Genomic DNA, 21759 nt, shown 5'->3' with positions numbered 1-21759 from the left:
ATTGCTGCTATTAGATTGATGTCGATTGGAATCTTTTGGCCACAGTTGTAATGTTACGTTGTATGTATAGAATGGGTGTTGGAACAACGGGACAGTTGCAATCTTAACTCGGTAGGACGATGCTGGGGATGAGAGGATACGGTTTATAATGAACATCAAAAACCATAGCTGTGTTTATTGAAGAAGGTAAAGGGAGGATCGGGTAGAAGTGTTCGAATTTAAGGTTAAATAGTGAAAGATTATTTCCAGTGGTGGTGTACAAGGGGTTATAAACTTAGGATTACTACTGGAAGTATAATGGGGAAGGTTAGAAGAATTTTTTCACGTTTAAAGGATTGTTAGAGGATGGAATTCATTGCCAAGTTGAGCATTAAAGAAAGAATTAGATAAGAAAAATGTAAAAGGATATGGGGAATAACAGGGCAGTGGGGTAAGAGTAGATGGTTCCAATATGGTGCTAACGCTGGCACAGGTACAGTGAGCCAAATGGCCGCCTCCTGTCCTTTAAATATGACTCTTTCAACTCCTCCGAACGGTGGTGTGTGTGCATTTTGTGTAATGGAACTTCTTTTCATGTTTTTCCAAGAAACAGCTGAAACCAGGTTCTACAAGCCTTAAGATCGTACATGTGGTATCGAGTCCCAAAGGTGGAAAGAAATCCGACATTTCAGGAAATCAAACTGAAGCAATATGCGTTTCAGGTGAGGACAATGACAAATGAAATTTCACTCGATACAAGAAATCCAGATGGCCGTGTCTTAAATTACTCGTGTTGTCTTTAAAAATATAATTAAGAGTGGAAACCTGGAACAATCACAAAACTTGCCAGTTTCTCCGCTCCTGTGCTGAATCATCTTAACCCAGAAGACTTGGGCTGTAGGAGTTGTTGAGTATGTCTTGAGTCTGAATCGGAGCCTGGCCTGACTCTAGTAAAGGGGAGGAAGACTCTCTCCTCTAGATCCTGGCTGCACTCTACACTGACTATTGTAGTGCAAATGCAGCATCAGTATTCCTCGGAACAATTTAGGGATGGGCAATAAATGCTGGTCTTGCCAGCGACGCCCAGATCCCATAAGCGAATTAAAAGAGAAAATTGATATTTGGATATTAATTAGGGTTGAAGTGTGATTCCCAAGAGCCAGAAATCTTACCTGTATGGTTGAGCATGTGAACGAACAGTGATAATCGGAGAGCTGGGTTCGTTCTTTTTGATTCTTGTAATTTAGTTACAAGGGAGAACGAAGAAATATCCGGAGGATCTGTCTCTTCCTCCTTGGGGTATTTGGTGACTTGCCTCACTATGTGTGGATATCTAACCTTGCTCTTGCTCTTGCTCCAGTCTGCCTTCTCTTATTGGTCTATTTTCTGGATATGTTTTCCACATCATAGTTCATTCTGCTAAATACATCAACGTACACATTTTTGTTGAAGAACCTTTATATATCATATGTATGCGAGTGCATTTTTTCCAAATTAAATCGGAGCCTGATTCACACATTGATGCTTTCCTAAAATTGGAGGTGGGGCGAAATTCCCATTTGGCTGCTGTTTTGGGAGAAAATATCAAAATGTTTTGGCTGTGTTGCCAACTGGAGGCAACTGTATCTTGGACTGTTCTCTTCATCTGCACCCAAAGGTGTTGCCCTCTTCATACAAAGTTTCCACCCAATCTCCCCCACCCCTTGCATCCAGTTCTCGCTATTTCTGACATCAATGTTTTGCGTTTTGATTTTAATAACCTACGTTTCCTTCTGGCCCCTCTAGGGTGGGAGAGGAATGATCTAAAGTGGCTATACAGTGAGGTTTTGCTGTATAAATCGAGAGGTGGTGGCACAGTACTAAAGGAATATTTCTCTCTAATCACCCACTGTCACCCACCCTTCGACAGTCTTGAGGACTGTAGTATATGGAGGGCAGCCCTGTTTGCCGAATAACACTCCAAGGGTGGATGATCATTTCACATTTGTACCTTCTCTGTACTTGCACTGTCTGAGAAACGTTCCCTTCATTTTGTAATAGATGTGGGCCAAGGCAAAAAGTTCAGAACTTCATTTATTTAGTGTTTTTTTTTGGTCTCTCTCTCTTTCTCCACCTTATATTTTCCTTTTTTACATATAATGTTTTTCTCCTCCTCAGACAATAAGAATACCGAGGAGCCAGAACCAAGATACGTCCGAGTTGATTCTGGTCCCCAAGCCACGCTTGAGCCATCTTCAGGATTGGAGCATCCACCATCAACGGCAAATCGATCAGCTGCTTCAAAAACTGTCGAGATAATCTCCTACTGTGCTTGGAACGACAGTCGGGTTAAGATGATTAAGCTAATTGCCGAGTGTGCTATGGCCAATAAACTTCCCTCAACACAGCGTTTAGACAAATACGAGGTTCATTTGGAAAGAAGAGAGGGGGCTTTGTTGTTTCCCCCGAAGAAGCACGCTAACGTGCGAGCAACCATCCAGAATTTCTCCGACTCTGAAGGTGCATTTGACAAGCCACTGGTCCAGACTATGGTGATTGAGGCTGTGGTGGGCAGCTCTGCTTTCAAAACAAAGCTGAATCATTTAATATCCAAGGTGAGAGCTTCACTTTTTACACACCCTCCAATGCGTGCGGCCGCGCAGTAATCTGCAAGGTCCCACGCAGGCCGCTCGTCGGCTTTTACGTTGCAAATACCGCGCACACGCAGAAATTTAAAGGGACCACGCATTGAAAAGAGACTGACCGCGCAGAACAAAAGCGCAGCTTACAGGAAACATTGATGTTCTCCCTGCGGCAATCGGTGGATCTGTGATTTCTGTAAGGCTGGGTGGGCAAAGAGAAGAGAATTGGTGCTAGTAGGTTTCTTCCTTCCCTGTCCCCCAAAAATACGCTCAGCTGTCCTGCAATGTTCCACTCGGTGACCGGGTCAAAAATTGCTAAGACTCACCTAGCTGTAGGAGACTTTGAGCGCGGGCTTTCTTTCCACAACTCAATGGTAACTTAGTGATCTGTCTGGGTTAGAATTGCTGAGCCCCCAAGTTGGCTGATTATCGACCTTTTGTGTATTTTGATAGACTTGAATTCATCAATGGAGGTGGTTCTAAGCAGTTTGGTTTTTTGCTATACAGGAAACTTTGGTTTATCCGGAGGCTAAATGCCCGGCAAGCTCGAGCCACCGGCAAAAATCAGGAGCCGTTTCGTTAGGTTTTTTTTCTTTTTGTTGCTTTTTTCTCAACAGTCAAGCTCTGCAAGGTCTCGCTGAATCTGTTGCTAAGCTACAGAGAGTACGGCCGACTGTTTAGAAGCTGTTGCTAAGCAACAGGGTTTGTTGCCAGATACAGAGCTCAAAATCTCCGTATGTTTCAACATTAGCGCTGGAGTGTCCGGCAGTTTTGAGGGAACGGCAACAGCTCGGTCTCGTCGGTGCCGGATAGCACAAAGTTTCCTGTAATTGGAAATTCAGGAACTACAACATTTTAAAGAAGACATTTCCTCAGTGCAAAACCAAACATTTAAATACCGCAGTGTAGCGCACTTAGTTTAAGAACGCCAACAATGTTCCCTCTCTTATGTCGTGCGCGGTCCCTTTAACTGCCTGCGCGGTCCCATTCAAATTTTCGCACATGCGCAGTTTCTTATGTGAAAGCCAGTGAGCGGCCTGCGCGAGACCTGCAGCCCGCTGCGCGGCCGTGCAGCTCAGCGGGAACGTTGGTTAGAAGTTGAGTAATAAAATTTGGAAAAGTTCATGGTGCGTTTTTCCAGTAGGGACAGTTCAGTAGGAACCTGTCTGAATCTTGTCCTCCTGCTGTGGAGAATTCTTTGCTCCTCTTTCCGGATGGAATAAAATCAGTGTGCCACTGGCAGAGATTTTCTCCGCTTTAACCTTTGATAGTGTTTTAACTCGATTTTTCTAATTTCATGTTTGTATATTGTGCCTTAGGTTTCCAAGACCAGCTCCAACCAAACAAACGTCGAACAGCTTAATTCACCAGTTCACGTTGTAATGGATTTAGAGAAAAGTGTCTCCTCACCAGAGAAGTGCCCGAGTGAAACCAGTTGTGCCACTAATCTGTCCAAAAGACTGACTGGTACGTAAATGCACATTGGTCACAATACCTGAATTTGAATACACACAGCCCTATTTAATTTCCCCTGTTTTTGATTTGCTTACAACAACGGTAACTTCATTTAGAATTCATGCACAGGCATCTTCCACCCTTTTAAAATGAAGTTCGTGACCTGGAACGTCAGGACACTCATGGCAACCACCGTCTGCCCCACCTGTGACAGAGACTGTCGGTCCTGCCTTGGACTCATCAGTCACCTGCGAACTCATTTTTAGTGTGGAAACAAGTCATCCTCGGTTCCGAGGGACTGCCTAAGAAGAAGAACTTCAATTTATGTGGCACCCTTTTTTAAAGTAGACATACACCCCAAGGTGCATGATGAGCAATCCATTCGGCTTAATTAATACCACGCACACCTCATTAAAGCCTCGCCATAGTCTTGAGCTGACATTTCCGCCTTTCAGTGCGGTACCGAGGGTGCTGTATTGTTGGAGATGCCACTTTCAGGCTGAGACTTTCAACTGCAGCTCTGCCTGCTCAGGTCAACGTAACCAATCCTGTGGCACTATTTGAAGAAGAGCTGGGTGTTCTCCTCGGATCCCGCCCAATGTTTATTCCTCAACCAACACCACAAAATAGGATTTTTTTTTGGTTATTCATCTCCTTTTGCTATAATATTGAACTTGCAAGCATTTGCCTACAAAACGACCGTAGGCATTTCAAAAGTAATCCATTGGCTGTAAAGTGCTTTGCGATGTCCCGAAGGTGAAGTATAAATGTCGGTTTGTTATCGAAGTAACTAGTTTGGGTATGCATGTTATAAGTGCAATAAATCTTTATCCTAAAAACAGGTATTGGCAAAGTGAGCCACTGAAATTAAAAATGAAAGGCACTAATACGTTTGGTGGTACAGTAAGTAGTGTAGCTGGGAGCAGGAAGTTGTGAAGGAACAATTACAGATTGAGTGAGTGGGCAAAACTCTGGCAGATGGAGTTCAATGGGGAGAAGTGCGAGGTCATTCACCTTGGACCTAAGAAAGATAGACCAGGGGTATTTTTCTAAGTGGCGAGAAGCTCGGAACAGTGGAGGAGCAGAGATTTAGGGGTCCGAGTACAGAAATCACTAACGGCTAGTGGACAGGTACAAAAAATAATTGAAAAGGCTAATGGAATGTTGGCCTTTATCTGAAGGGGGGCTGGAATACAAAGGGCTGGAAGTGATGTTCCAGCTGTACAGAGCTCTGGTTAGACCCCATCTGGAGCACTGTGTTCAGTTCTGGGCCCCGCACCTCAGCAAGGATAGATTGACCTTGGAGGGGGTGCCGTGCAGATTCACTAGAATGGTACCAGGGCTTAGAGGGTTAAATTATGAGGCTGGGTTCAGATTAGGCTTGTATTCCCTTGAGTATAGAAGATTACGGGGTGATCCAATGGAGGTGTTTAAGATAATTTAAAGGATTTGATAGGGTAGCTAGCGAGAAACTATTTCCTCTGATGGGAGAGCCCAGAATAAAGGGGCACAATCTTCCAATTAGAGCTAAACAAGGGTGATGTCAGAAGCACTTCACACAAAGGATAGTGGAAATCTGGAACATACTCCCCAAGAAGCTGTTGAGGCCGGGGGTCAATTGAAAATTTCAAAACTGAGATTGATAAGTGTTTGTTGGGTAAGGGTATTGAGGGATATGGAACCAAGGCGGGTAGATGGAGTTAAGATACAGATCAGCCTTGATCTAATTGAATAGCGGAACAGGCTCGAGGGGCTAAATGGCCTCCTCCTGTTCCTATGAACTCAAAATCCTAGACAGACTCAGAATATTTGCTCACAGCAAGTATTTGATCCTTTAATCTACTACCTGATTTTTTCCCGCTGGTATGACAGTACAGATTGACGAAGCTCGTCCTTTTCCAGTGTAGTCTGCCTTTTTTTTTTAGTTCAAATCCTTTCGGTTTTATACATAACATAATAAATAGGAGCAGGAATAGGCCCCTTGGTCCCTCGAGCCTGCTCCGCCATTCAATAAGATCATGGCTGATCTCAGGCTCAAAGCCACTTCCCCACCCGCTCCCCATAACCCTTCACTCCCTTATCTTGCAAAAATCTGCCTATCTCCACCTTAAATGCGGCAGAGAATTCCACAGATTTACGACCCTCTGAGAGAAGAAATTCCTCCTCATCTCAGTTCTAAAAGGGCGACCCTTTATTCTGAGACTGTGCCCCCGAGTTCTAGATTTCCCCACTAGGGGAAACACCCTCTCTGCATCTACCCTGTCGAGCCCCCCTCCGTATCTTATATGTTTCAATAAGATCACCTCTCATTCTTCTAAATTCCAATGAGTATAGGCCCAGCCTGCTCAACCTTTCCTCATAAGTCAACCCCCCTCATCTCAGGAATTAACCTAGTGAATCGTCTCTGAACTGCCTCCAATGCAAATATATCCTTCCTTAAATAAGGAGACCAAAACTGTACACAGTACTCAAGGTGTGGTCTCACCAATACCCTGTACAGTTGTAGCAGGACTTCCCTGCTTTTATACTCCAACCCCCTTGCAATAAAGGCCAAGATTCCACTTGCCTTTTTGATTACTTGCTGTACCTGCATGCTAACTTTTTGTGTTTCATGCACAAGGACCCCCAGGTCCCTCTGAACTGTAGCATTTTGTAATCTCTCTCCATTTAAATAATAATTTGCTTTTTTATTTTTCCTGCCAAAGTGTACAACCTCGCACTTTCCCACATTATACTCCATCTGCCAAATGTTTGCCCACTCACTTAACCTGTTTATATCCCTTTGCAGATTCTTTGAGTCCTCTGCACAACTTGCTTTCCCACCTATCTTTGTATCATCCGCAAACTTGGCTACAGTACACTCGGTCCCTTCGTCCAAGTCATTAATGTAGATTGTAAATAGTTGAGGCCCCAGCACCAATCCCTGTGGCACCCCACTAGTTACCGTTTGCCAACCTGAAAATGACCCATTTATCCCGACTCTGCTTTCTGTTAGTTAGCCAGTTCTCTATCCATGGTAATATATTACCCCAATTCCGTGAGCTCTTATGCAGTAACCTTTTATGTGGCACCTGTTTACCTGTCTGTCTCTCTCGTTCGGTGTTGGCCTGTTTATGGAAGCAAATTATGTTAAGTTTAAGAGGGTGCTACTGGTTGAGAGGCACGACCAGACAGTGCAAGATGTTTTCTGGGCCTTGGGACTAGCATGATGGACTGCAATGGATTCTTTCTAGTCTTGTATATCAGAGGTTCTCAACCGAGGCTCCGCGGACCCCTAGGCGTCTGCGAGAAGGTTTTAAGTGGTCCGCCAAAAATAACCAGCGCATGTATAGTGGGAAAAGAAAGTCAATTTTCGTGCGTGTTTATTCCATACTAAAACGTTCTCAGGTTACGTAACACGTTCTCGCTTTACGTAAGGTATAATAGAGCTATTTTAGCGGGAGCAAGCTAAATGACAAAGAACAGGAAAAATCGTTGTAAGCGCAGACAATAAATACCAGATAAATTTTTAATTCGACCATCAGCTTCAAACCAACAAAGCCCACAGAGCGATGATGCAGAACTTCCCTCATCAAGTGCAACCGTAAGGGCTGAAGAACACCGAGGAGCTGGAGGTGTGAGTAAAAAGCATAGCGCCGCCAGTAACCGTGCAAGATTAAGGAAATACAAAGACAGCTACTTGAATTTTGGTTTTATTTGTACTGGAAGTGCAGATATGCCCCAGCCGCAGTGTGTAATTTGTACACAAGTACTGTCCAATGCATCTTTGAAGCTCTGCAGCTTGCAGAGACATTTAATTTCCAAGCATGAAATATATAAGGACGAGCAAAGTTCGTTTTTTGAGCGAAAGGCTAAGGAGCTGCTCATTACTGACGCAGTAATGAAATCCACAACTACCGCGGGTAAAAAGTTTGTCCTCTCGTCCTACTTGGTGGCGCAGAAAATTGCTAAAGCAAACAAATCGCATACGATTGCTGAGGAGTTGATAATGCCGTGTGCCATTGAAATCGTAAGGGAAATGTTTGGAGAGCAGAAGGCCAAGGAACTGGAAAAAATACCGCTATCAAGTGACGCCGTCAAACGACGGATTGATTTAATGTCAGAAGACATCATTTTGCAGTGCATTGATCGGCTGCGTGGCAGTGACTTTGTGATACAACTTGATGAATCCACTGACCTTTCCAATATGTCCTATTTACTCGCCTATGTTCGGTACGTGTGGAATAAGAACATACAAGAAGACGTTTTGTTTTGCAAAGAGCTCAAGACGACAACAAAGTCGGATAATGTTTTCAACTTGTTAGATGGTTTCATGACTTCAGCAGAAATCAGCTGGACAAATTGCATTGGGGTCTGCACCGATGGGACTGCAGCACTGACCGGAAAGCATTCTGGCGTGGTGCAAAAGATCAAAGCCGCGGCACCTCGCGCCATTTGGACACATTGTTTTTTACACCGGGAGGTGCTTGCTGCGAAAGATATTGAGCCAGATCTTCACGGTGTTCTCAACACAGCGGTAACACTCGTTAATTTTATTAAATCCAGAGCAACGAACTCCCGGTGTTTTGCTGCACTTTGTGAGGAAGTGGGCGTAGAGCACAACTCCTTGCTCATGCACACAGAGTTGAGATGGCTATCTCGAGGCAGAATGCTTACCCGTATATTTCACCTCCGGGAAGAGGTGCGTACTTTCCTAGCCGATGAGGAACCTGAACTTGCCGAGTTGCTGGAAGATGACGTGTGGCTGGCTAAACTGGCTTACCTCGCAGACATATTCAGTGAAATGAATAAGCTGAATAAAGCTACGCAAGGTGGGAGAACTCATTACGTTGCCCAGCGTGAAAGAATTGGCGCATTGAAAAGGAAACTGCAGGTCTGGAAAGTCCTTGTCTCTGGGGGGACTACAGATATGTTTGAGCTCTTACATTCTTTCATTCAAGAAAGAAAAGTTGACTTTGACGTAATCAAACCACAGCTGGTAATGCATCTTTCTGGTGTACTTAGCAAATTGAATATTTATTTTCCAGAACTCACGGCGGAACAGTCTGCTACGCACCTGTGGACTACAAACCCCTTTAGTGAGAATATTGCAGCTAAATTGCCACCCTCTGTCCCAACAAAGCTATTGGAAGAGCTGATTGACATCTCATCAGACAGCTCCCTCAGAACCAAGTTCAATGAAACGCCGCTGGAGATATTTTGGTGCGAATGCTCCGATGAATACAGCACTGCTGCTGCTTCAGCACTGGGTGTGTTGCTCCCATTCAGCACAGCCTACCTGTGCGAAGCTGGATTTTCAGCAATGATGTCAATGAAAGCAAACTGCCGAGCCAGGATGGACATTGATCATGACATGCGCGTGTGCTTGTCGAAGATACCTCCACGCCTTGACCGAATTGTTGCTCAGCACATGCAACAGGTTTCACTAAGTAAAGCAAAAATGATGGCCAGAATTTTGCCTACATTGGCGGGTCCAGTGCAGGCGGTGGCTGTGGTGGGTCGTAACCCCGCTGCTAGCTCCATCCCGCTGTGGAAAACTAACTGAAGTGAATAGGGCCTATTAACCCCGCCCAGCGTGTTACTCGGCCCAATTAAATGGAGCGGGTCTGGCGACATCATTCATGACACGTTTTCAGCCGGGGTCTTTTAAAGGGACCATGCCCACATTAGATTTGACGTTTAATCTAACATAGTGCTGTCAGTGCACTACAGCATTGGAGTGCTGCAAACACTGACAATGACTGCACAGAGGCAGAGGGCTGCACCCAGGATCTCCGATGACTCCCTCCATATGCTTAAGGAGGGAGTCAGAGCATGCAGAGAGGTCCTCTTCCCTTCCGATGGGCGGAAGAGGCCTCCCCAGGGGACCAAAACAGCCTGGTTGCAGATTGCAGAGGAGGTCACGAGCAGGGATGTGTTCAGGAGGACCTGGGTGCAGTTCCGGAAACGTTTCAATTATCTCATTAGATCAGGAAATGTTAATACAAAGCCACTCAAAGTCATCCTGCTGTGCCTCTCATCACATCCCCATCACTCTGCTTTCCCAACCCTACTCCTGCACATCCTTACTTTCACCAACATACCTTGCACCTCCACCCATCCCTCTCTCTCGCTCTCTCTACATTATCACATCCGCATCTCACTAGCTACCCCTCACACTCTCCCTCATCCCAGTGCAATCATACCAACTAACAACACACAAGGGTAGCCACTTGGGTGTTTTATCCAATGTTTATGTAAAGTTTCTTAATGTGGTGTCAAACATAAAAATCTTTATTTTCAACACTTTCCGGTCTTGGACAGATTTGTGTGCACCTTTGGAAATGGCTTAGTGAGTTGTAGTGAATGGTGATGGTACCCCTGCAATGGTGATGCATGTGAAAGGAATGGCTTGGTCATTGTAGGGATGCTTTATGGTATTGGTGTGGATGCTTTATGGTGTTGGTGTGGGGTGGTGCCAATCTGGTGCATCATGTGTCAGCCATATGGTGTAGAGCGTAAAGTTAACTAAATCTGGCCATGATGAGGCCCGCCCAATGTGCTCGGGTGCTGATGCTCTCTGTCCTGTGCAGCATCAGGCGATTGCGGAGAAGGTTGGTGGTGCTGCTGGTGTTGGGGCTGACTGTGGTCAGATTCTGAGGACCAAGGTGAGACAGTATAAATGGCACCCATGTTGATGGAGTAGATGGCAGGTGAAGTACAGATGACCAAAGCATTCTGTCAATGGTGGGAGAGTTCTTCCAATGAGGCGAGATTGGATGGAGACTTTGCTGGAAAGACTTGCAGCCTGCAGAATCTGTGCTGGAAATGGACTGAGGAACAGCTTCTGCCTGAGGAAAGTGATCATCTGTCATGTGTGAGCTTTTACTGTACATTTGATGCTGTCAAGTAATCAGCTGGAGCAATGGCCACTGAACTCCCGCCTCAGGTTGACAGTCGTGCTTCCCGAGCAGCGTGGTTGTCGTGGCTGTGCAGTTAAGTTTAAAAAAGTAAGTTAAAAAGGCCTGTAAAGGTAGGTTCCCGACCCGCTGTCAAAAATAACAGCTTTCCCACCCGACCCGCCACCGATTGCACCCACTACCGCCCCGGAAAATCTCGGCTAATATGTTTAATTGTAGAACTAATTTTACGCAGAAAAATACTTGTTTTGTGTTACAGGGGGTCCTTGAAATTTTTATAACGGCGGGGGGGGTGGGGGGGGACGCCTCGGAAGCAAAAAGGTTGAGACCCCCTGCTGTATATATCCCTATGTTTCTCATTTTCTGCATGAACATTTCCATCTGTGTAATTGACAGGTTGTCAGGAAATATTAACAGCACCATCGATCACACCCGTGCCACTGACGTCTGTACATCAATGGCGAATCGGTTCCATGTTGCATCCTTTTAACATGAATCGAGCCACTCTATGTAGCATCACTATTTATATATTTCAATCAGTTTGCTACTGCAAAAGATTATAATGTTGTTAACCCGGTATTGAGTGCTTCACCTTCAGATTTCATTTTTTTCTGCAGAAGATAAAGCTCAGACGCTTCCTATGACTACAGGCCAGAAAAGGGAACAAGGTGTCTCCGTTGCAACTACTGACACTACTGTAAAAAATGTGTCCAAAGCCCCCCCTCCTTCTATTCGATCGGCAATCACTACATTCCAGAAAATTGGGGCCTTGAACACATTGGTGACCAATTTAACTCCAGCGCCCACTTCAAGTTGCTTTGTGAGTCCTGTTGCATCTCAAAACAAAACTGAGACTCCAGCTACTCCTCCAACCCGTTACCTACTGTGCAAGACCAATTCTTCTGGGTTGTCTTTAGGTAGGTTCGACATCGAGTGTTTCTGGTCAGAACCATCTGTGACCATGGGGCTTATTTGTGTGTGTGTGTGTGCGCGCACATCATTATATGTATGTGAAATTTTACATTTTTGTTATGCTAAGTTCAAAAGGTTAGATGGCGTAGAACTAACAAGATGTGGCAAATGGTGTGGGGGGGGGGGCGGGTGGGTGGCGGTGAGGGTGTGAGGAGAGGAGATTGAGTTGTTTCATACCCGAATCAACAGCAGCATGAGACCCATCTGAAAAGCTACCAGTTCAAATAGACATGTCAATTCAGCCAAAAGATAACTTGATCTCTGAATCAAAACCAATATACTGAGGGAGAGAGTAGTGAAGAAAACACTGTACCATTTTCATTGTGATATCAACTTTGATTAACAACTTGCATTTCTGTGTAGCTTGCTTTGTGTGAGCCCTGAGTTGAAATGCATTGAGTGGCTGCATCATTGATGTCATTGCTATCACTGTCTTAAGAAAATGGATTGTATGGCAGGAGTAGGCAAAAGTCAGTGAAAAATGTTTATTTCTGTAGAAAGCACCTAATTAGGCGGAACGGTGCGGATCATCGGCTTGCCGTGCAGCTTTTATTTTAATGGCTTGCCTTGTTTGTCAGGACCAACTGACTCTCTGGATCGAGATGGCCGTCGGCACTGTATCGCTGTCCCGAGTACCTTGAAGCTACAGCCAGGAGACAACCTAATGCTTCAGCCTATTAAGGCTGCTGATGGCCGACAGTTATACAGACACTCCAGTGGGAAGATATTCCAGCTAGTTTACACAAAGACTCCAGAACAAACCCCGGTGCAACAGCTCGACATTCCTCGATCACCCATTCTAGGTATGGTATCTAGAAACAAGCTGAATATTCAGCACTGGTGACCCTACTTCTGTGTATGCTTGGTAATCAAAGTCTCCGTCTTCCTGCTTTGTCTTCTCCCCTGCTTGTCTTTGCCACCCAACTTAATCTTATTGCGATAATGCAGGGCCGTGGAGCTTGTGCAAACTGTGATCGGAGGAATGAAGGGCACCGTAATCACAGTTTTGATTTTTAATCTCCCAACCAGCAACCAACAGTGAGATTGCAGACACACATCCACGTCTGGGAAAGGTTCCCTAAACTCATTTCACATAGTATCTTTACAGGCGACGGATGGCCCGCTAACCTTCGGCATAGCAGTCTGGGTGCAGTGAAGCCTGGGCCCGAGGGCACTGATGTTAATTAATTGATACGCTCTGGAAGGGGTGGGGGGAAAGAAGGATATGTAACATTGATAATCTTGGTCTTATTGTTGTGCTTGGGCTTATTGAGCTACTTTAGGCAAAATGTAATGTCCTTGTTGCTGGATGAGTCATTGTTGGGTCTTTTTTTTTAAGAAACTTATTCATGCTTGCTTGGTGCCTTCAATCTGGTGAACTTCGAGTTGAAACTTGTATCTGATCATTCTGGTAATACTGCACTCTGATTTGTTGACATGCTTATGAGATTTTTAAAAAGTAGGTTGTAATATACTGGTGTCCCGCTCACAACTAGACGATCCAAAGAAATAAAAACAAAGTGCTGGAAATACGTATGAGGAAAGGTTGGGCCAAAACTCATTGGAGTTTAGAAGAATGAGAGGGGATCTTATTGAAACATATTAAGATTCTGAGGGGGATTGACAGGGTGGATGCTGAGAGGATGTTTCCCCTAGTGGGGGAGTCTAGAACTAGGGGGCATAGTTTCAGAATAAGGAGTCGCCCATTTAAGACGGAGATGAGGAGGAATTTCTTCTCAGAGGGTCGTGAATCTTTGGAATTCTCTACCCCAGAGAGCTGAGGAGGCGGAGTCACTGAATATATTCAAGGCGGAGATTGACAGACATTTGAACTACAGGGGAGTCCAGGGGTGTGGGGAGAGAGCGGGAAAGTGGAGTTGAGGCCAAGATTGGATCAGCCGTGATCTTATTGAATGGCGGAGCAGGCTCGAGGGGCCGATTGGCCGACTCCTGCTCCTGTTTCTTATACTCAGCGGGGCAGGCAGCATCTGTGGAGAGAGAAACCGAGTTAACGTTTCAGCTCGATGACCTTTTCATCAGACCTTTCTGACGAAGGGTCACCGAGCTGAAACGTTTAACCCTGTTTCTCTCTCCACCGATGCTACCTGCCCCGCTGAGTGTTTCCGGCAGTTTCGGTTATCGTTTCAGATTTCCAGCATTTGCAGTATTTTACTTTTTGTACAAGATCCATAGGTTGGTCCAACTTGGTTACTGAGATTGGGTGAGTTGAGGGTTTTATTTTGAATGATGGGGTTAGTTGGAGCACTTTGCAGTTGCCGAGCAAAAGTGTCTTTCAGAGCGGTTCCATTTTTCTTGAGCGGTTCACACACAGTGCTTTTTGTTATGGTGACTGTTGTTCAATTGTTCTTTATAAAATATATCTTTTACGTCACGCAGGCAGTGTGACAGTCCTGGACACTGGAAAAAGGGATTCCCTTTTAACCTGTATAATATATGAGAAATGGTTTTGAAGATTAATGTAATGTTTTAATTACAGGAACATCTCCATTGGTCGAAACCCTCACACCTGCAGCGACTCCTTTGGTAGGCGATGCTAGCACTCCTCATTGTAACACAGCTGCTACAAGTTCAGAATCGTGCATCAAAACTGGCTCATCAGAAACAATTGTCGGGGCAGGTCTGTGCACCTCCACACCTCTGTGCGACACTGTCACCTGCGGTGCAACAAAGCCACAACTTCAGAGCAGCCCTCCAACTTGGAAATTGGTGGATCAAGTTTCTCCACTCCAGTCACTACGTATCTTTCCAGATACCACCACGCAGGAGGTTAGCCAACACAACAGACCATACAGTATCATTCCTTCAGCTGACTGCCGGTCAAAACCAAATGTTGATGAATTAAACAACGACGTGTTTGACTTAAAAATAGAAATGAAATCTCCTGAGCCAGAAGAATACAATCAAAGCATTGGTACCGTTGGAACCTTTCCGATTAAAAGTAAGAGCATTTCAGTCACTGGAGCTTATGAAACAAAATGGGTGCCAGAGAACAGCAGATTTTCAGAGCATCACAATAGGACAGATTGCACAGAACAATTTAAACATGAGCCTAATGTACACCAGCCCAGTGAAGCCCGTATTAAGGTCGAGAGAGACTTGTCGGAAGGAGATGCCGGCGAGCTGGTTGATCCCGACGGCTCTGAAATCCGCACTGTGACCATAAAAGAGGAGCCTCTGAATGCCGAGGAAGACAGTGGCTTTACTGCATTGAGAGAAGAATCCTTTAGAAGCTCCAAGTTCTGGAACCGTTCATTCAATTTAAATACGGAAGCTGTGACTGAAGCAGAGTTAGGCGTGCAGGTATGTATGGAATAATTCACGCGTCTAAAGAAAGGATAGATTTTTATGGTTTATTGACCTTAAATGGGAATGGGGAGAAGAAATCCAGAAACTAAACTGATGCTCTCCAGATTAGGGCTTATAATCCTATTGTAACGCTCATGACTAAAAGTGGTCCACTGCATTAAGCAGGCCGTGTGATGCGGCGTGTTCCGTGGTCGACAGCAGTTATTTTGCTCCATTGGCAAAAGGCTGAAAGCTTTAACTTTTTTCCAGTTATTTTTGTGGCTGGTTAAACAGCACAAGTCCATCCTGTGGTGACTGTTTCTTTCCTCCTCCCCTCCCTCTGGAGACAATGTTACAGCCGAGAAATGGGCCATTTGGTCAGTCAAGTCTGCGCCGGTGTTTTTGTCTGTGAGCCTCCTAGTCTAATCCCAGTTCTGCTTGATCCCCCATCCCGTTTAGTATTTATCTTTCTCAAGCAACTATCAAACAAGAGTTCCTTAACGGAGCGAATCCTTCAGAGCTTTCCCTAAATATCCGTGGTATGCAGGATACTCAACTTGACGGAGGAAGTAAACCTGGAACAGTATTTTCAGATACACCAGGTCAAGAAGGTAGTGGAGATTCATAGTACAGGAAAAGTTCTGATATCCGGCACCGACGGGACCGGCGTGTTGCCGATATATCAAAACTGCCGGACATGCAAAGTTAACGTTGAAGCATACGGAGATGAAAATCTCCATATTTGACAACAAACACTGTTGCTCAGCAACAGCTTGTAAACACTCAGCCCGTACCTTGGAAGCGTCTCTGAAGCTGTTGCTAAGCTACAAAGACGCTTTCCAGAGCCTGCCTGTTAAAAGAATGCTAGGAGAAGAAAAAAAACCTAACCAAAACGGCTGCTGATTTCTGCCGTTAGAGCGAGGTTTCCGGCCATACAACCTCCGGATAAACCAAAGTTTCCTGTAGTAAAGGACAAGCTTAGGACAGACATCAGAAACTTCCTTTTACACAGAGCATAATCAGTAGCTGGATTAGGTTACCAGGACACTGAATGCATTTAAGAAACAACTAGGTGCTGTAATGGCAAAACAGTAGGGTTGGGTCATCAAGGGGAGGGATCAGGTAGTGATAATAGCCTTTGGTGGGCAAATCAAAAGACTGGTTAAACCAGACTGCATTTCCATTAACTTATGGGTTGCTCCTAGAGTAGCGTTCACACATGCTTGGGACTGGTTCATCTCTGAGAATGGGACATTCTTCATTCAGTCAACTGCCATGTGTTCAAATAGGAAGCGGAATCATTCAGAGAGGAGGGGGGGAGAAAATCACCAGGGACTCTGGTCACTAAGCTTTTGTAACGGTGGGAGGTTCTCTTGCAGAATGAGGAGTTGTCTGCAGTAAGTAACCTGGATGGTGAAGTTGGTGCGCACTGTCCACCTGGGTCAGTACGGCCACCCAGCTTTTCCTCGGAACCGGGATCTGTTTTTTTCTGTGGGCCACGTCGGCCAGGCGTTTAAGCCGCTGCAACGGCCCACCGTGAATGTCTTGGCCGCCTGCACCTGCACGGCAGCATATGACATTGCCCAGCTTTGCTCGGTTTAACAATCTGAGGGCTTCCACCCAATCTCCATGAGGTGCTAATGGAGCTCCCTTTATCAGGCGATTAAAAAGGGAGCAGTTTGGACGATGCTGTTGCACCTGAACGGCAGCAGAGTGTCACTTCTTTCTGCTATAGAGAAATGCTGGCTGGTTTGCCGTAACTGGTTTGAAACTTGCCATGTAGAATGCCGATGCCCCACCTCTCCATGGGATCATTTGTCATTTTTAAGATGGTTTTCCTTCTGATGAGATGCTATTATTTTGCCACTTCTGTAATTATTGTGAAGACTTTTCATTTGTTCTTCCTTGCAGACTCATTCAAATCGAAGTAGAGATGGGTTTGGAAACCTGGTGTCGAAATCAAGAATTCCAAGAAATTCATTAATTGACAATAAACTCTATGAACCACAAAGGTCGGTAACAACTAATGAAACACTGAAAGCTTAAGCTTATCCTAAATACCTGCAGATTGTAGGATACTCGTTAGAAAAAGTAAACCTCAAACAATATTTTCAGATACACCAGGACAGGAAGGTAAAGAATCATAGTTATAAAGGACAAATTTAGGACAGACATCAATGTATTTCTTTACACAGAGCGTAATTAGTCGCTGAAAGAAATTACCAGGACCCTGAACGCATTTAAGAAAGAACTAGGTGCTGTAATGGCAGGACAGTAGGGTTGGTATTCTAGAAGGGTGCAACCAAATGGGATGAAAGGTCTCTTCATCCAAAATGATCTTCACTGAAGTTCAACCTCCACATTCACCTTATCTTGTGTGTGAATAGAATTGCTCATGAATGTCTCAGCTGTGGCTCAGTGGGTAGCACTCTTGCCTCTGAATCAGAAGGTTGTGGGTTCAAGTCCCACTCCAGGGACTTGAGCACATAAAGCTAGGCTGACACTCCAGTGCAGTACTGAGGGAGTGCTGCACTGTCTGAGGTGCCGTCTTTCAGATGAGATATTAAAACCGTCTGCACTCTCGGGTGGACGTAAAAAATCCCATGGCACTACAGGAAACTTTGTGTTATCCGGAGGCTAAATGCTCGAGCCACCGGCAAAAATCAGGAGCTGTTTTCGTTAGTTTTTTTTTCTTCTGGTTGCTTTTTTCCTCAACAGTCAAGCTCTGCAAGGTCTGCTGAAGCTGTTGCTAAGCTACAGAGACGCTTGGACTGTTTAGAAGCTGCTAAGCAACAGGGTTTGTTGACAGATACGGAGCTCAAAAGCTTCCATATCTTTCAACACTAGCGCTGGTGTGTCCGGCAGTTTTGAGGGAACGGCAACAGCTCGGTCCCATCGGTGCCGGATAGCACAAAGTTTCCTGTATTTTGAAGAAGAGTAGGGGAGTTTATCCCTGGTGTTCCGGCCAATATAGATCGCTGAATTAACATCACTAAAAACAGATTATCCGGTCATTATCGCATTGCTGTTTGTGGGAGCTTGCTGTGCACAAATTGGCTGTTGTGTTTCCTACATTACAACGGTGACTACACTTAAAAAAAAAAGTACTTCATTGGCTGTAAAGGAAATGTTGCTTGGCTGACTCACAGGGCTGTGACCTATGCAGACAGTTTCATAAGGTTTCATTGATCAAGGCAGTTTGCCACCTTTTGTAAAGGCCCTGGGCAATTAAATCGAAATGAGCAAATTGTGTGGTGGTGACTCTTCCCGCCTTCCACGATGGAAGGCGAGCAGTTCCTTATTGCATGTGGAGGATCTAGTACATTCAAAGCATGAGGAAGCCCCTACCCACAGTTAATCAGTCATTCGATTTTGATGCTATTTATTTAACACAATCTAACTTTTGCAAGAATTTTGGAAATGCAAACTTGTGAACATGCAGCATTTGCAATTCAGTATTTCCCTTTTAATTTCACTTGTTACACACCCATCTGTAATGTTCGAGGTCTGCTTCACTTCTACCAATAGACTGTTACAGTAGACTGCAGATGACATTACAAACTATTCCTTTTTTCTAGGGGACTTTTCCAGAATTTACAATCATTCAGCCACTCAACTAAAAGAAAGGTGAGTCCAAGTAAATGTTTAGTTGTGTTGCATGGTCATTTAAATACACTTTCTTCAAACCTAGTTTCTAACTACAGGAAACTTTCAATTTACCGGCACCTAAATAACCGGAAATCTCGGTTAACCGGCAAAATTCAGGAGTAGGTTCAGGTAAGTTTTACTTCTGCCTTCCGCGATCTGTTGCTGTGCAAGGGTGTGGCTGCAGCTGTTGCTAAGCTACAGAGACGCTTGGAACTTGTGGCCATTGTTCTGAACCTGTTGCTAAGCAACAGGGTTTGTTGCTTTACACGGAGCTCTCAGCTCTCCGTATCTTTTACTATAGCGTTCGGTTATCCGGAATTTTTGATGAACCGGCACCACGTCGGTCCCGGATTTTAAAAAAGTTTCCTGTAGTCAGATTGCTCATTGTGCCTCTTAACACTGCCCAAAGCTAGGCAGCTCAATGAGGCCCAGCTACATTCTTAATGGTTTCATTATTCTTAGGCATTTGACCCTTCTGTGCTATGTGAAGCCAGAAAGAAGGCAATATTGCACAACTTGAGGGAACGAGAGTCACGCAGGATGATGGAGAATCGTTTTAAAGTACTGAAGAACAAGCTTTTCAATGACAAGCAGATTGCTTCAAAGGGTGCCATCCTCGACGAGGTTTGTGAATAGTTCAGTTTATGTTCACCGTGTAAGAAGTGCTGAGAATCTTCACCATCAGTTGTCCAATCTGTATTTGCACTTTATTTTCTAGTACATATTGTTCCCTTTTAAGGAGCGAACAGATTTTTGTTAGCAGTTAAATATCCCCCCCCTCCATGCTGTTAGGTACAGCCGTAAGACTAATCATTAAATTAAAAGTCTGATCTCATTTTGTTGCTGCAAATCAATTATTTGACTTGCCTGCTGGCCATTTTAACACTAGTGGCCATATAAATCACACAACAAATAATATAGTCTGCTCCTGTTAATTCAAAGTGGATTTTGCTCAAAAATAATTGTAATTATTCAGCAGTACAACATTTTTAACAGCAGGAGGGAAGCATTTCTCTTCACCAATTCAAATGTAGCAACTTCAAATTAAGAATAGGCGGTGGTGTGGTTCGGAAGATGAGCAAGTGATCAGACATTTGTGCGTCTTGTGCTGGTTCATAGGGATGGAGTGAAGATCTGGAGAAGAGCTGTGAATGTGATACTTGGAATACACAGCACCCACATCATGAAGCCGTCCTCGGGGGTAGAAATGTATCAAATCATCCAGCAATATCTCCCAAATGTTACACTGGGCATTGATATTTTTTGTTTTTCATGATTTTGCCCATGTTCCACAGGCCATTGATGTCATCTCTAACTTGAATAGACAGTCCAAAAATCTAACAATGGAGAAAGAACTACTTTTGGGAAAACAGAAGATCCTGTTAGAAAAGATCTCACTCTTGTCTGGTAAGGATTTTTTCTATTAAATATTAAGAAGTATTCCGCTGCCAATGTGATTTGGAATATGTTTATCGTCCTCCCTTGAAATGTACAAGATTCTGAGTGGTATTGACGGGGTAGATGCTGAGAGGCTGTTGCCCCTGGCTGGAGAGTCTAGAACTCAGGGGCACAGTCTCAGAATAAGGGGTTGGCCATTTAGGACTGAGACGAGGAAAAATGTCTTCACTCCGAGGGTTGTGAATCTTTGGAATTCTCTACCCCAGAGGGCTGTGGATGCTGAATCGTTGAGTATATTCAAGGTTGAGATAGATTTTTGGACTCTAAGGGAATCAAGGAATATGGGGATCAAACGGAAAGTCGAGTAGAAGTCAACTGTCGGCCATGACCTTATTGATTGGCGAAGCAGGCTTGATGGGCCGTATGGCCTACTCCTGCTCCTATTTCTTGTGTTCTCCACGTACCTTGGGGCAAGAGCAGCTGTCCAACTGCAGGAATCGAGATTGTTTAGCCCTTAAAACTGCTGACCGGTGCAGAGATGAGAGAAAGCGGGATGGTTCTGCTTAGAGCAGAGAAGGTTATGGGGAGATTTAATTATGAAGGGTTTTGATGAGAGTAAGTAAAGAGAAACTGTTTCCACTGGCAGGAGGACACAGATTTATGGTAATTAGCCAAAGAACCAGCAGGAGATGAGAATTTTTGTGTGATCTGGAACACACTGCCTGAAAGGACGGTGGAAGCAGCTCCAATAGTAACTTTCAAAAGGGAACTGGATAAATACTTGAAAAGGAAAAAGTTGCTGGGCTGTGGGGAAAGGTTAGGGGAGCGGAACTAATGGGAGAGCTCTTTCAAAGAGCTGGCACAGGCACGATGGGCCGAATGGCCTCCTCCTGTGCTGTATGATTCTAGGTTTAGGAAAACTGCCTCGCTGGCCGGTACAAGATCTCGTAATTGTAGGTGGAAAGTTCGATTCTCCACCCAAGATCTTGTCATTTTTGATTTTGCCCCTCTGCTTGTTATTGAACATAAAAGCAACTGAACGCTGGTCAGTGAGCAGGGTAAATCGTTTTCCGGCCAGGTAGTGCCTCCAATGACGCACAGCCTCCACAATAGCCTGGGCCTCCTTCTCGACCGCGGAGTGTCTGGTCTCCAGGCCCTGGAGGGTTCGTGAGAAGAATGCCACAGGTCTCCCCGCCTGATCAAGGGTGGCGGCCAGAGCGAAGTCGGACGCATCGCTTTCCACCTGGAAGGGGATGGATTCGTCCACTGCGTGCATGGTGGCTTTGGCAATGTCCTCCTTGATACGGTGGAAGGCCGAGCGGGCCTCTGCCATCAGGGGAAAAGAGGTGGATTTGATCAGCGGACGGGCTTTGTCTGCATAGTAGGGGACCCACTGGGCGTAGTAGGAAAAAAACCCTAGGCACCTCTTCAGAGCTTTTAGGCAGTGGGGCAGTGGGAGTTCCATAAGGGGACGCGTCCGG

The 21759-nt window shown here is 45.0% G+C and overlaps 1 protein-coding gene across 4 annotated transcripts in view; it reads left to right on the top strand.

Moving 5' to 3' along the window:
* The window catches only part of LOC147096847 (uncharacterized), an 82615-nt gene that overhangs the window by 19041 nt on the left and 41815 nt on the right, over positions 1 to 21759 (top strand). For 3 of the 4 annotated variants that reach the window (XM_085973526.1, XM_085973527.1, XM_085973525.1), the window contains exons 7-16: positions 587 to 701; positions 2137 to 2573; positions 3920 to 4067; positions 11572 to 11871; positions 12505 to 12729; positions 14424 to 15247; positions 17144 to 17244; positions 18811 to 18859; positions 19343 to 19504; positions 20176 to 20287. In XM_085973526.1, the coding sequence (XP_085829652.1) occupies positions 587 to 701; positions 2137 to 2573; positions 3920 to 4067; positions 11572 to 11871; positions 12505 to 12729; positions 14424 to 15247; positions 17144 to 17244; positions 18811 to 18859; positions 19343 to 19504; positions 20176 to 20287 (2473 nt within the window). The remainder of the gene's footprint in view (positions 1 to 586; positions 702 to 2136; positions 2574 to 3919; positions 4068 to 11571; positions 11872 to 12504; positions 12730 to 14423; positions 15248 to 17143; positions 17245 to 18810; positions 18860 to 19342; positions 19505 to 20175; positions 20288 to 21759) is intronic. The other variant, XM_085973528.1, reaches the window with a different exon arrangement.

This window comes from Somniosus microcephalus, chromosome 34 (genome assembly GCF_052327205.1).
Source record: "Somniosus microcephalus isolate GS21.2 chromosome 34, FLI_Smic_1.0, whole genome shotgun sequence".
In the NCBI taxonomy this organism is placed as follows: domain Eukaryota; kingdom Metazoa; phylum Chordata; class Chondrichthyes; order Squaliformes; family Somniosidae; genus Somniosus; species Somniosus microcephalus.
The sequence above is the reverse complement of the archived record's forward strand: the minus strand, read 5'-3'. Positions and strand labels throughout refer to the sequence as shown.